The 13,446-nt window shown below is 45.8% G+C and overlaps 1 protein-coding gene across 2 annotated transcripts in view; it reads left to right on the top strand.

The window, feature by feature from the left end:
• The window catches only part of LOC147100911 (coiled-coil domain-containing protein 27-like), a 51,888-nt gene extending 40,720 nt beyond the window's left edge, over positions 1 to 11,168 (top strand). Inside the window, exons 9-11 of one of the 2 annotated variants that reach the window (XM_085967511.1) lie at positions 4,055 to 4,267; positions 7,944 to 8,048; positions 10,923 to 11,168. In XM_085967511.1, coding sequence (XP_085823637.1) covers positions 4,055 to 4,267; positions 7,944 to 8,048; positions 10,923 to 11,033 — 429 coding nt within the window. In that variant the 3' untranslated portion in view covers positions 11,034 to 11,168. The remainder of the gene's footprint in view (positions 1 to 4,054; positions 4,268 to 7,943; positions 8,049 to 10,922) is intronic. The other variant, XM_085967512.1, reaches the window with a different exon arrangement.
• Positions 11,169 to 13,446: the final 2,278 nt, after the last annotated feature.

The raw sequence follows: 13,446 nt of genomic DNA on the forward strand, positions 1-13,446 counted from the left end.
GGGATTGGGGGTAATATTCTGGCATGGCTAGAGGATTGGCTATCTAACAGAAGGCAGAGAGTTGGGATAAATGGTTCATTCTCAGACTGGCAATCAGTAACTAGTGGTGTTCCGCAGGGGTCAGTGCTGGGTCCCCAACTCTTTACAATCTATATTAACGATTTGGAGGAGGGGACTGAGTGTAACATATCAAAGTTTGCAGATGATACTAAGATGGGAGGGTAAGTAGTGAGTGAGGAGGACATAAAAAACCTGCAAGGGGACATAGACAGGCTAAGTAAGTGGGCAGAGATTTGGCAGATGGAATACAATACTGGAAAGTGTGAGGTTATGCACTTTGGCAGGAAAAATCATAGAGCAAGTTATTATCTTAATGGCAAGAAACTGGAAAGTACTGAAGTACAAAGGGATCTGGGGGTCCTGGTGCACGAAACTCAAAAGGTTAGTATGCAGGTGCAGCAAGTGATTAAGAAGGCCAATGGAATGTTGGCTTTCATTGCTAGGGGGATAGAATATAAAAATAGGGAGGTATTGCTTCAGTTGTACAAGGTATTGGTGAGACCGCACCTGGAATAGTGCGTACAGTTTTGGTGTCCATACTTAAGAAAGGACATACTTGCTCTCGAGTCAGTACAAAGAAGGTTCACTCGGTTAATCCCGGGGATGAGGGGATGGACATATGAGGAGAGGTTGAGTAGATTGGGACTCTACTCATTGGAGTTCAGAAGAATGAGAGGCGATCTTATTGAAACATATAAGATTGTGAAGGGGTTGGATCGGGTGGATGCGGGGAGGATGTTCCCGATGATGGGTGAAACTAGAACTAGGGGGCATAGTCTTAGAATAAGGGGCTGCTCTTTCAAAACTGAGATGAGGAGGAACTACTTCACTCAGAGGGTGGTAGGTTCATGGAATATGCTGCCCCAAAAAGCTGTAGAAGCTACATCATTACATAAATTTAAAACAGAAATAGACAGTTTCCTAGAAGTAAAGGGAATTAAGGGTTACGGGGAGCGGGCAGGAATTTGGACATGAGTCTAGGTTCGGATCGGTCATGGCCCTGTGGGTAGCGGAGCGGGCCCAGGGGCCGTGTAGCCTGATCCTGCTCCTATTTCGTGTGTCTAATTCTGTTAGATTCAGGAGATGGTTCTGTGATAGTGGATTGGCGGTTAGGATCAGATCAGCCATGACCTTATTGAATGGCGGAGCAGGCTCGAGGGGCCGATTGGCCTACTCCTGTTCCTATTTCTTATGTTCTTATGTTCTTATATCTTCTATCCGCAGAAGTGGATACTGTACTGTGTGCAGGACTGGGTTCACAGTCACCTTGAAGTCCCCACAGATGCGAACCTTCCTTGGCTCCCCAGGCGTGCTGCTCAATGCTTTCTTCATTACAGGAACGATGGGTGTGGCTCACTCGCTCCAGTCCACCTTAGACAGCACCCCCGAACGCTCCAGACTCTCCAGTTCAGCTTCCACGGCTGGGTGGATCGCGTATGGCACCGGTCTGGCCTTGAAAAATTTTGGGGTTGCGTTATCCTCAATCTTTATGGTTGCCTTTACTCCTTTTAGCGTCCCAAGTCCTTGTTGGAACACCTCTTCCGCGTCAGATAGAATTTGTGACAGACGTCCAGGTGCGACGTCATCACCTTTTTTGTCAGTCACAGTTAGTGCCAGAATGGAATGCCAATCCAATTGTAGTTTTCGGATCCATTCACATCCCAATAATGGTGGTCCTCCATCTCGTAGTATATACATGTATAGTTTCTGTGTTTCCTTTCCGTTATATTCAACTGGCACCCTTATTTTTCCTCTGGGGTAGACCTTTTGCCCCGTGTATGTTTTCAATACAATGGACGTGTCCTTTAAGGGTATGTGTGAGAATAGCCGCTCATAGTCTCGTCGATTCATGACAGTTAGGGCTGATCCTGTGTCCAATTCCATCTTTACTGGGGACCCTGCTATCATGAGGGTGACCCAAATGGTTCGGTGATTTTCCTTTGCGATCACGTTGTGTAACTTTAAACAACTTAGTCTCCTGCTCCCGGAGTCCTTATCACTCTCCTGATCTTCTGAACTACTGTCTGTCAGTTTCTTTACTTTCCTGTACTGTTCCTTAGTAGTTCTTGTCGTGTTGGTTTTCTTTCCCGACCTGCAGACTCTTGCTATATGTCCCATTTTTCCGTATTGCCTGCATATTTTGTCTTTAAACCAGCAGTCCTTCTGCTCATGGGTTGTTCTGCCGCAGCGATAGCACTTTTCGGCTCCATACGCCATTTCGTTAGCGCTGTATTCTTGTGGTTTCTGTTGTATTTCCGCAGCTCCCCGTGCTGCTGCTTCGTAGGATACTGCCACGCTGAAAGCCTGTTCTAGCGTCAGGTCCTTTTTTGAAAGTAGTTGTTTCTGGGTTCCTTCACTCTGGAGCCCGCAGACAAACTTATCCCGTAAGGTGTCTGCCAGTCCTGCTCCGAACTGGCAGTGCTTCGATAACTTGCGTAGTTCCGTAAGATAGTCAGCATTGCTCTCATCTTTGTGCTGGTTTCTTTTATGGAACTTGAATCTTTCTGCTATCAGCAGTGGTGTAGGGCTTAGGTGTTCCTGTAAGATATGAACAATCTCCTCAAAACTTTTCTCCATTGGTTTAGCTGGGGTAATTAAATTCCGCAATAGGCCGTACGTACTTGCACCCATCAGATTTAATAATACCGACGCCCTCTTTCCATCGGCCACCTCATTTGCCTTGCAGTACACTTCAATTCTTTCCACATACGTGGTCCAGTCTTCTACCTCGTTGTCGAAAGCAGTGATACTGCCACTTTTCGGCATCTTGGGCGATTTAAAATGGCGCCTCCCGCGCTTTTGCTTCTTCCCCTTGCTGCCACGCTGCTCCTAGCGTTCTACGGGGTAATGGCGGTGACCCGCAGCTTCGGCGCGTCTCGCTTTCCTTCCCCCCGTTTAGTTTCTCTCCGCTGTCCTGTTCTTGAGCACCGACCGCGCCCTGTGCACTCCACCCTCTCTCGCTTGTTTTCTTTTCCCGGCGACGCTGCGCGGCCCGTTTTGTAGAGCCGCTCGATCGAGCTTGAGCCCGCCGCAGTCCGGAAGGGTCAGCGCGTTACCTGCTACCAGCACGATTTGCTGGAACCACAGTCTCTCCCGCAATTCTCTGAACACCGATGAATTCTTTGGGCGGTTGCCCTCGGTCGACGCCCGTTGCTCAGACTACGACCTTCCAGGACCCTCCTCTCAGGCGAGATCCCCGTGAGATGATGCCGCACTGCAGGTGAGTTCGAACTTACTCGGCGCCATTGTAAAGTCCACGCCTCAATAATACACGGACTTCGGGAGAACAGTTTAACAGGTACTTTACTGAACAGGAGGCAGCATCAGACTGAAAATACAGAAGCCTGCTAGGGCCTTTTATACAGGGGTGGTCACTGCCGGTACTGCAGTCTAAGACCAGTTATTCCCTTAAAGGTACATACACAACAAAGCCCTGTCAGAATTTTATACTTTTCAATGAGATCCCCTCTCATTCTTCTAAACTCTAGTGAATACAGGCCTAGTCGACCCAATCTGTCCTCTTACGACAGTCCTGCCATCCCAGGAATCAGTCTGGTGAACCATCGCTGCACTCCCTCTATGGCAAGTATATCCTTTCTTAGGTAAGGAGACCAAAACTGCACACAGTACTCCAGGTGTGGTCTCACCAAGGCCCTGTATAACTGTAGTAAGACATCCTTGTAGGGGTAAGTCTGGGGGAGTTCCTAGACCGCACCAGTAATTCTGCCTATTACCTCACTCGATAGGCCAGTGGGATCTTTCGGTTGGTATCGCTTCGTACTGAGCCTAAGGCAGCCCCAGAAGAAGGTGACTGATCCCGGAGGGGTTTGATTACATTTAAAATTGCAGCAATTCTCTTTCTTTGAAAAAAATGACCGGGCGATTGGCTTGAACTTTGGGTGGCAGAATGGAACGGGCACCCCTGAAGCGAGTCTGGAGGCAAAAGATGGTTTGGTGTTATTTTTAAAAAATTTTCCTCCTGATTTATTTTCAGCGGGTTGCTGAACTGCAGTCAGAGCTAAGGAAGAAAACTGCAGTAATATCGAAACTGAAGACTGAGGTTGACAAGCTCCAGCTTCATATCACCGCTGAAGAAGTGAGGAAGAGGTGGCTTCAGGTCGAGTGTGACGATGCTACTAATCAAGTCGATATACTGCAGCACGAACTCCAGAATTTACATATTGTACTAAAATTCACTGGGACCAGGGTACATGTGTTCTCTCGTATTCAATCCCAAATCTATATTTATTGTTTTTTGTTTTGCAATTCGTAAGCCATTGCTTTACCAGTATCAAAGTGTCCAAAAAATCGTTTGCAAGTGGCGGGTAAAAATCTGGTGAATATAGTACCACCCAAATATGATCAGCCCAACAGCCAGAGAATCACCTGCAACGGCTTCTCTTCCCGCTCCCTCATCGTTACCTCTGGTGTCCCCAAGGATCGATCCTTGGCCCCTCCTATTTCTCATCTACATGTTGCCCCTTGGTGAAATCATCCGAAAACACAGCGTCAGTTTCCACATGTACGCTGACGACACCCAGCTCTACCTCACTACCTCTTCCACGGTCTCTAAATTGTCAGACTGCTCGTCCGACATCCAGTTCTGGATGAACAGAAATTTTCTCCAATTAAATATTGGGAAGGCCGAAGCCATTGTTTTCGGTCCACGCCACAAACTCCGTTCCCGAGCCACTGACTCCATCCCTCTCCCTAACATCTGTCTGAGGCTGAACCACACTGTTCGCAACCTTTGTGTCATATTTGACCCTGAAATGAGCTTCCGACCACATATCCGCAGCATAACTAAGACCGCCTATTTCCACCTCCGTAACATCGCCCATCTCCGCCCCTGCCTCAGCTCATCCGCTGCTGAAACCCTCATCCATGCCTTTTTTACCTCTAGACTTGACTATTCCAACGCACTCCTGGCTGGCCTCCCACATTCTACCCTACGTAAACTTGAGGTCATTCAAAACTCGGCTGCCCGTGTCCTAACTCGCACCGAGTCCCGTTCACCCATCACCCCCTGTGCTCGCTGACCTACATTGGCTCCCAGTTAAGCAATTCAAAATTCTCATCCTTGTTTTCAAATCCTTCCATGGCCTCGCCCCTCCCTATCTCTGTAATCTCCGTCAGCCCCACAACCCCCCTGAGATATCTGCGCTCCTCTAATTCTGTCCTCTTGACCATTCCTGATTATAATCGCTCAACCATTGGTGGCTGTGCCTTCTGTTGCCTGGGTCCTAAGCTCTGGAATTCCCTGCCTAAACCTCTCCGCCTCGCTACCTCTCTTTTCTCCTTTAAGACGCTCCTTAAAACCTACCTCTTTGACCAACCTTTTGGTCACCTGCCCTAATTTATCCTTATGTGGCTCGGTTCAAATTTTTTGTCTTATAATACACCTGTGAAGTACCTTGGGGATGTTTTACTACATTAAAGGCGCTATATAAATACAAGTTGTTGTTGTTGTTGATGATATTTTTCAAATATTGGCACCATAATTTTAGGAAGAAGATATCGCAACTCTTAAAAAAAACCTTGTAAAAAGTAACTTTTTCCACCTATTTTTTATCAAATTCAATTAGTTACGGAAAATCAGCTCTTTCTTCTGTTAACCCTGCTGTTCCCGACCTGTGTTTGTCAAGGGTATCGCACGTTGGAGAAGTAGTGTTTTCTAAATATTTGTAGCTGAGAGACGTAACTCGAAACCTTTTTGCCTCTTCACCTCCCTCTCACCCTTTTCTTGCCCCTCCTAATCTCTCCCTTTCTGACTTAGCACCTGTTTTTCTTAACATCTCTCTTTGAAGTGTCTTACGATGCTCTTTACAGGCACTGTATAAATATGGGCTTTTGTTCTTGTTGAGACAGAACCTGATATTTGTCAGATTTGATATTTCTTCATCTTTTCTCTACCATTTTCTGCTTATATTGGAATTTTCCATTTTTATTGACATTTATCCAATTTCTTTTCATCGCATAAAATCACATTGACTGTACAGCACAGAAACAGGCCGTTCGGCCCAACACCGTGCCGGTGTTTATGCTCCACACCAGCCTCCTCCCACCCTCTTCATCTCACCCCATCAGCATCTCCTTCCATTCTTTTCTCCCTCGTGTTTATCGAGCTTCCCCTTAAATCCATCTCTGCTCTTCACCTCAACCACTCCCTGTGGTAGCGAGTTCCACATTCTCACCATCTTTGGGTAAAGAAGTTTCTCCTGAATTCCCCATTGGATTTATTAGTGACTATCTTATATTTATGGCCTTTAGAGTGGAAACATTTTCTTTACATCTACAGGAAACTTTCTGGTATCCGGCACGGACGGGACCGATGTGGTGCCGGTTCATCAAAAATTCCGGATAACCGAACGTTATAGTAAAAGATACGGACCTGAGAGCTCCGTATAAAGCAACAAACCCTGTTGCTTAGCAACAGCTTCAGAACAACGTTCACAAGTTGCAAGCGTCTCTGTAGCTTAGCAACAGCTGCAGCCACACCCTTGCCTTCCTCCATTTGTTGCTGTGCAAGTAATAAAAGTTACCTGAACTGACTCCTGAATTTTGCCGGTTAACCGACATTTCCGGTTATTTAAGTGCCGGTAAATCGAAAGTTTCCTGTATCCTATTAAACCCTCTCATAATCTTAAAGACCTCTTTAAGATTAGTGAAAAGAAAAGATTATTATTCTTGGACGCCAATCAGACACCATAATTAATTTTTGGAAACAATATTGACCAAGCTTTTCCATCCCCACCAATAACCAGCAGATAATCTTGGCCTGTCCTGCCGTGGGAAACTAGTCATAGTTCCTAATCAGTACTCCAAAACTTGAGGTCCAACTCTCTGACCACTTGCCATAATAACTGAAGATTTCCATGGCTGACCTTGTATAGGGATGGGCAATAAATGCTGGCCTTGCCAGCGACGCCTAGATCCCATAAGCGAATAATAAAAAGTGCCTCTGCTCTCAGGACACCTGTCTGCTCAGGGCTGTGGAGCGGACCATCAGTAAAAGAATGACGTTTACAGTAACACAACCTAACACATGGGTTAAGTGCTTCACGTTGACAGCACTTTCCCCTCGAGTAGCCTTTCTCTTAAAGGCTTAAATAATAAACTGAAGTTTAAATATTTAAGGAATAGTCTTATGAATCAAACTCATAGATAACAAACACACAGGCATTGGCATCTCAATTTACACACTCTTACAATATGTTTTCTTTCAGTTGTTATGGAACATATACTGCCTACTACAAATGATAGGAAACTTGTATGGATGTGGCCATTTTGTTCGGATTTGCACGGAAGGGTTGTTATAATATTGAATTAGTTCTGGGTGATAAAAGAAACGTCATTGATTCCATAAAAATAAGGCAGAAAAGACATGAGAACACACATGTAGTGTCATATGGGGCGATTTTAACCCTACTCGCTCAGCAGATACCTGGCGGGCGGACAGTTAAAATCGCCCTGGCTCTGACCTGTCCGAAAGCCGCCATGATCGCAACATCTGTAATTTTAACCTGCTCTCCTGAGCAGGCAGCAAGGACCGGCGCCCGGAGCCAACGGGGTCCTTCTTTACATAGGCATGTTGTGGCCCGAGGACATCATTGAGACCCCGACTGTGATTCTAACTCAGGCCTGAGCGGGGAATCCACCCACAATAATCAGTGTCCTGCTCCATTCATTGGAAATTTGCGTGGGGGATTTCAAGAGAGAAAAAAATTAAAATAGAGCAAAAAAATTAATTTTTAAAAGTTCTCCCATTCTAACCTGTCCCAAGCATTTACTGACAAAAGCAGGTGCCTGCTACTTTCTTGGTTTTAATTCTGAATATAGAAGGATTATTTATTAATTTACCCATGTCCTATATTTATCTGCAGCTTGAAAGGTTCATTAGCAAAATAGTACAAGCAGTCTACACCACACCTGGAATCGTCCAACCGACAACTCAGATTAGTGACGAGGGCATTCTGACAATGTTCCAGGTAGGAGTCATAAAGTCATAACGGCACAGAAGGAGGCCATTCGGCCCATCGAGTCCGTGCCGGCTCTCTGTAGAGCAATCCAGTCAGTCCCATTCCCCCGCTCTATCCCCGTAGCCCTGCAAGTTTATTTCCCTCAAGTGCCTATCCAGTCTCCCCTTGAAAACATTGAGTGTCTCCGCTTCCACCACTTCCGTCGGCAGCGCGTTCCAGGTCCTCACCACTCGCTGTGTAAAAAAGTTTTTCCTCACATCCCCCCTGTATCTCTTGCCCAAAACTTTAAATCTGTGTCCCCTAGTCCTTGTACCATCAGCTAGTGGAATTTTAATAAAACCTCCACCATTTTATTTGGCTCTTGACTTTGGCTGATGGAAGGTGGTAGCAGTGATACCATTATACCTGTAGCAATTTAGATTCAGCTTGTCTGGCTTGAATGTTTTAACTTATAATATTCCTGTTAGATTCAGCTTGAAAGTGATAAACTCCCCAAACCTGCATGCATTAATTTTTCTCAACTATAGGCGAGCAGCCTGGAGCCTATCAGTAGGGATGTTATATACAGGGCTTTGGTGAGACCACACCTGGAGGACTGTGCACAGTTTTGGTCTCCTTATCTGAGAAAGGATGCCTTAGAGGCGCTCCAATGAATGTTCACTAGCTTGATCCCTGGGATGAGGAGAGATTGTGTAGATTGGCCTATTGGGCCTATACTCCCTGGAGTTTAGAAGAATGAGAGGTGATCTCATTGAAACATATAAGATTCTGAAGGGGATTGACAGGGTAGATGCTGAGAGGTTGTTTCTCCTGGAGAGTCTATAACTAGGGTCACAGTCTCAGGATAAGGGGTCGGCCATTTAAGGCTGAGATGAGGAGGAATTTCTTCACTCAGACGGTTGTGAATCTTTGGAATTCTCTACCCCAGAGGTATATTCAAGACTGAGATAGATAGATTGTAGGAACCTAGAGGAACTAAGGGGTATGGGGATCGGGCAGGAAAGTGGAGTTGAGGTTGAAGATCACCCATGATCTTATTGAATGGTGGAGCAGGCTCGAGGGGCCGAATGGCCAACTCCTGCTCCTAATTCTTATGTTATTATGTTACTCTCAAACATTTCATGCCATTGTGAGAAGATGACTTTGGGACCAGTCTTGCGCCACTTCATTTGCACAGTTGGGGGCTCACATGGCAAAAAGTACTAAGTTTGATTGACAACAGCAACAACTTGTATTTATATAGCACCGTTAACATAGTAAAATGTCCCAAGGTGCTTCACAGGACCGATTATCAAACAAAACTTGACACCGAGCCCCATAAGGACAGGAGCTTGGTCAAAGAGGAAGGTCTTAAGGAGCGTCTCAAAGGAGGAGAGAGAGGCGGAGAGGTTTAGGGAGGGAATTCCAGAGCCTAGGGCCCAGGCAGCTGAGGTGCAGATCAGCCACGATCTCATTGAATGGCGGAACAGGCTCGAGGGGCTGAATGGCCACCTCCTGCTCCTACATTCCTATGTTCCTTGCCTTCAATAAGCAACAGTATAACATTCCACTAAACTTTAATCTAACTTTACTGAATAGTAAAGGACCTAGTAGATAAAAGTAGTAACACCGCATATATCTTTACAGTCGCTGTTAAGGTACCTCTTTGTGTAGTAGAAAATAAATAGTTCATAACCACTGTGCTAAACTGCGTTGAAAGTAATACTTTTATGTAACAGTTATTTTCCTTCCCCCGCCATCTATCGAAGATAACTAGCCTGACTATCGCTCCTTAAAGGCTACAAACAGACACACTGATTGGAAAAAGACTGGTTGATAGATACTTTCAAAAACTATGGCTAGGTCCAAGCAGATTTAAATAATTACCCGTTGAATTACAAAACACTGCCAATCAAATATATAATTAAACACATCCCACAAGGTGTTTGCACTCGCATTGACTGCCCCTCCCTTAGACATCAGGCACAGACAACCCGACTAAAATCTGGAACAGCTGTGCCAAGTGAAATGAACATGGCCTCTCAGAATGAAGCTGTTCTTTAACCCCTTTTCATAGAATTATAGAATAATACAGCACAGAAGGAGGCCATTCGGCCCATCGAGTCGGTGCCGGCTCTTTCGAAGAGCAATCCAGTCAGTTCCACTCCCCCGCTCTTTCCCCATATCCCTGCAATTTTTTCTCCTTCAAGTATTTATCCAATTCCCTTTTGAAGGCTACTATTGACTCTGTATCCACCGCCCTATCAGGCAGCGCATTCCAAATCCTAACCACTCGTTGCATAAAAGTTTTCCCTCATGTCGCCTCTGGTTCTTTTGCCAATCACCTTAAATCTGTGCCCTCTGGTTATTGACCCTTCAGCCACTGGAAACAGTTTCTCTTTATTTACTCTATCTAAACCCCTCATGATTTTAAACACCTCTATCAAATCTCCTCTTAGCCTTCTCTGCTCCAAGGAGAGCAACCCCAGCTTCTCCAGTCTCTCCACCTAACTGTAATCCCTCATCCCTGGAACCATTCTCGTAAATCTCTTCCGTACCCTCTCCAAGCCCTATGTTGGGTATATCTACAGCTTCAGTTAGAGAACCTTCGGTGTAATTGTTTTTGTGTCATGTGATGTTTGGGGCCATTTTTCAGTTGTCAGCTTTTTAGACTGTGTCAACTTTTTTGAAGTTGCTCTTTAGCTTCTTGTGATTTTCTCGCTTGACCTGGACCAATGTTCCATTATCAGTATTATTCGTCACTAGAATTCAAAATATTCAAAACTTGATACATCGAGAACAAAGGCTCACTTGTGTCTTGTATTTCAAAATATGTTGAGTAAGTACACAGCAAAACAGAATAGCAGTTCTTAAACCATTAATAATGACATGTTTTCCTTTTAGAAGATATTAGATGACCGCCTTCAGTTTCACCGCATGCTGACCGATTCTGGAGTACCAGTTCCTCCGCTGTTTACAGCTGAAAACCCAGAGGCATCCCAAATGCCTCCATGACTGTCTCCACAAGAAGCAGCCACCACCAATCATATTTAAATAAACCAAAAGCGCTCATCTTTCTGTAGTGATTGAGAACCAATTTGGTGTTAATGGGCTATCATGACCTGTACCAAGAAAAAAATAAAGACAACATAAAGTTATGCCTCAAAAGCTTTTATTATCTTATCAAAACCACAACTTGGGAAAGGCGATTTAGTTTACAGCACCGTAGACATTGGCCCGGAATTTGCGGTCAGCGGAAATAGGCGGACTTAGTGATGGCGCATCTCAGGGACAAATATTTTTTCTTTGTTCATTCATGGGATGTGGGCGTCGCTGGCAAGGCCAGCATTTATTGCCCATCCCTAGTTGCCCTTGAGAAGGTGGTAGTGAGCTGCCTTCTTGAACCGCTGCAGTCCGTGTGGTGAAGGTGCTCCCACAGTGCTGTTAGGGAGGGAGTTCCAGGATTTTGACCCAGCGACGATGAAGGATCGGCCGATATATTTCTAAGTCAGGATGGTGAGTGATTTGAAGGGGAACTTGGAGGTGGTGGTGTTCCCATGCGCCCGCTGCCCTTGTCCTCCAAGTTGGAAGAGGTCACGGGTTTGGGAGGTGTTGTCGCAGAAGCCTTGGCGAGTTGCTGCAGTGCATCTTGTAGATGGTACACACTGCAGCCACGGTGGAGGGAGTTAATGTTTAAGGTGGTGGATGGGGTGCCAATGAAGCGGGCTGCTTTGTCCTGGATGGTGTCGATCTTCTTGAGTGTTGTTGGAGCTGCACTCATCCAGGCAAGTGGAGAGTATTCCATCACACTCCTGGCTTGTGCCTTGTAGATGGTGGAAAGGCTTTGGGGAGTCAGGAGGCGAGACACTCGCCGCAGAATATCCAGCCTCTGACCCGCTCTTGTAGCCACAGTATTTATGTGGCTGGTCCAGTTAAGTTTCTAGTCAATGGTGATCCCCAGGATGTTGATGGTGGGGGATTCGGTGATGGTAATGCCGTTGAATGTCATGGGTGGTGGTTAGATGCTCGCTTGTTGGAGATAGTCATTGCCTGGCATTTGTGTGGCGCGAATGTTACCTGCCACTTGTCAGTCCAAGCCTGAATGTTGTCCAGGTCTTTCTGCATGCGGGCATGGACAGCTTCATTATCTGAGGAGTTGTGAATGGAACTGAACACTGTGCAATCATGACACCAAAGTTGCGAACTGTCTTCCCTGCAGAGAGCAACGACTAACAGGCACGTGGAAGAATCGGGCCCCAATTTGGAGATATTTGAGGTACAAAAACAAAAACAGGAAGATCTCACAGGGGGCTTCAAGATGATAGCTGTAATTCTGCATACTGTACAAATGTAACATTGATAAAGACCTTACCACAGGCTAGGATGGTGAGTTACTCACTCCTGGGAAGGAGAGAGGTTGTCCTGGCCTCTATTGTATCAACATCACTAAAAAAACAGATGATCTGGTCATTATCACATTGCTGTTTGTGGGAGCTTGCTGTGCACAAATTGGCAGCTGTGTTTCCTACATTACAACAGTGACTACACTTCTGTGAAGTGATTTGGAACGCTGGTTTTACACCTCGCCCAATATTAATTGATGTCAGTGGAGAGTAAAGTCAGGCAGGGCATAAAACCAGCTCCACGTCTGATCCCGTCCATCTCCCAATGAGTGGGTTAGGTTAAAATTGCCCCTAAGAGTACAAAACCTGACTTAATACATAAACGGTTTTGAAACAAACAGTGCTGAAGTGTTTAATGTCTAACATAAGTCTACCTGTTTGCGGACATTAACATTTCAGAGACATGATCAACAAACTTGATCTGATCAGGCAGTAGCACCCCTGAGGAAACCTCAAGTCTAGTCTCTCTGCAGACGCTGCCTGACCTGCTGATGTTTCCAGGGCACCAACAACAATGGTTGTCCACGTCCTCAACAGCAGGACACAATTCAATGTCTCAGCTACAGTTAACTGAAGTCAATTGTACGACACAATACTTTATCCATTCTAAAGGCACATTGAGAGTGTCAGCCATGGCTCAGTGGGCAGCACTCTCTAGGTGGGAGGGGCTAGGAGTGAGCCAGGTGTGACTGGTTGCCTAATTGCAGCTGGGTGTTGGAGGAAGTTTTGTAAAAAGTTGGTGGTGGGTTTTGTTTTCAGGTTTTAGGGCCTTTTTGGCCCACAAAAAACAGCCAGATGGCTGCTGAGGGGTCCGGAGTGCCAGGCCCCTCAGAGGACATTATTCCCGAGAGGAATTTTATTAGGGAAGAAACTGTGGTGGGAAGGGGGAAAAAAAGGCCCAAAGATTTGGGCCGGGACTTCAGGAGGTTTGGTAAAGAAAATACGGTCGTGGTGCAATGTGAAGATAAGAAGATTCGAGCCTGGGATATAATCCAGGCGGTTCATGAGGACTGTGGTGAGGGAAG

This window comes from Somniosus microcephalus, chromosome 25, assembly GCF_052327205.1.
Source record: "Somniosus microcephalus isolate GS21.2 chromosome 25, FLI_Smic_1.0, whole genome shotgun sequence".
In the NCBI taxonomy this organism is placed as follows: Eukaryota; Metazoa; Chordata; class Chondrichthyes; order Squaliformes; family Somniosidae; genus Somniosus; species Somniosus microcephalus.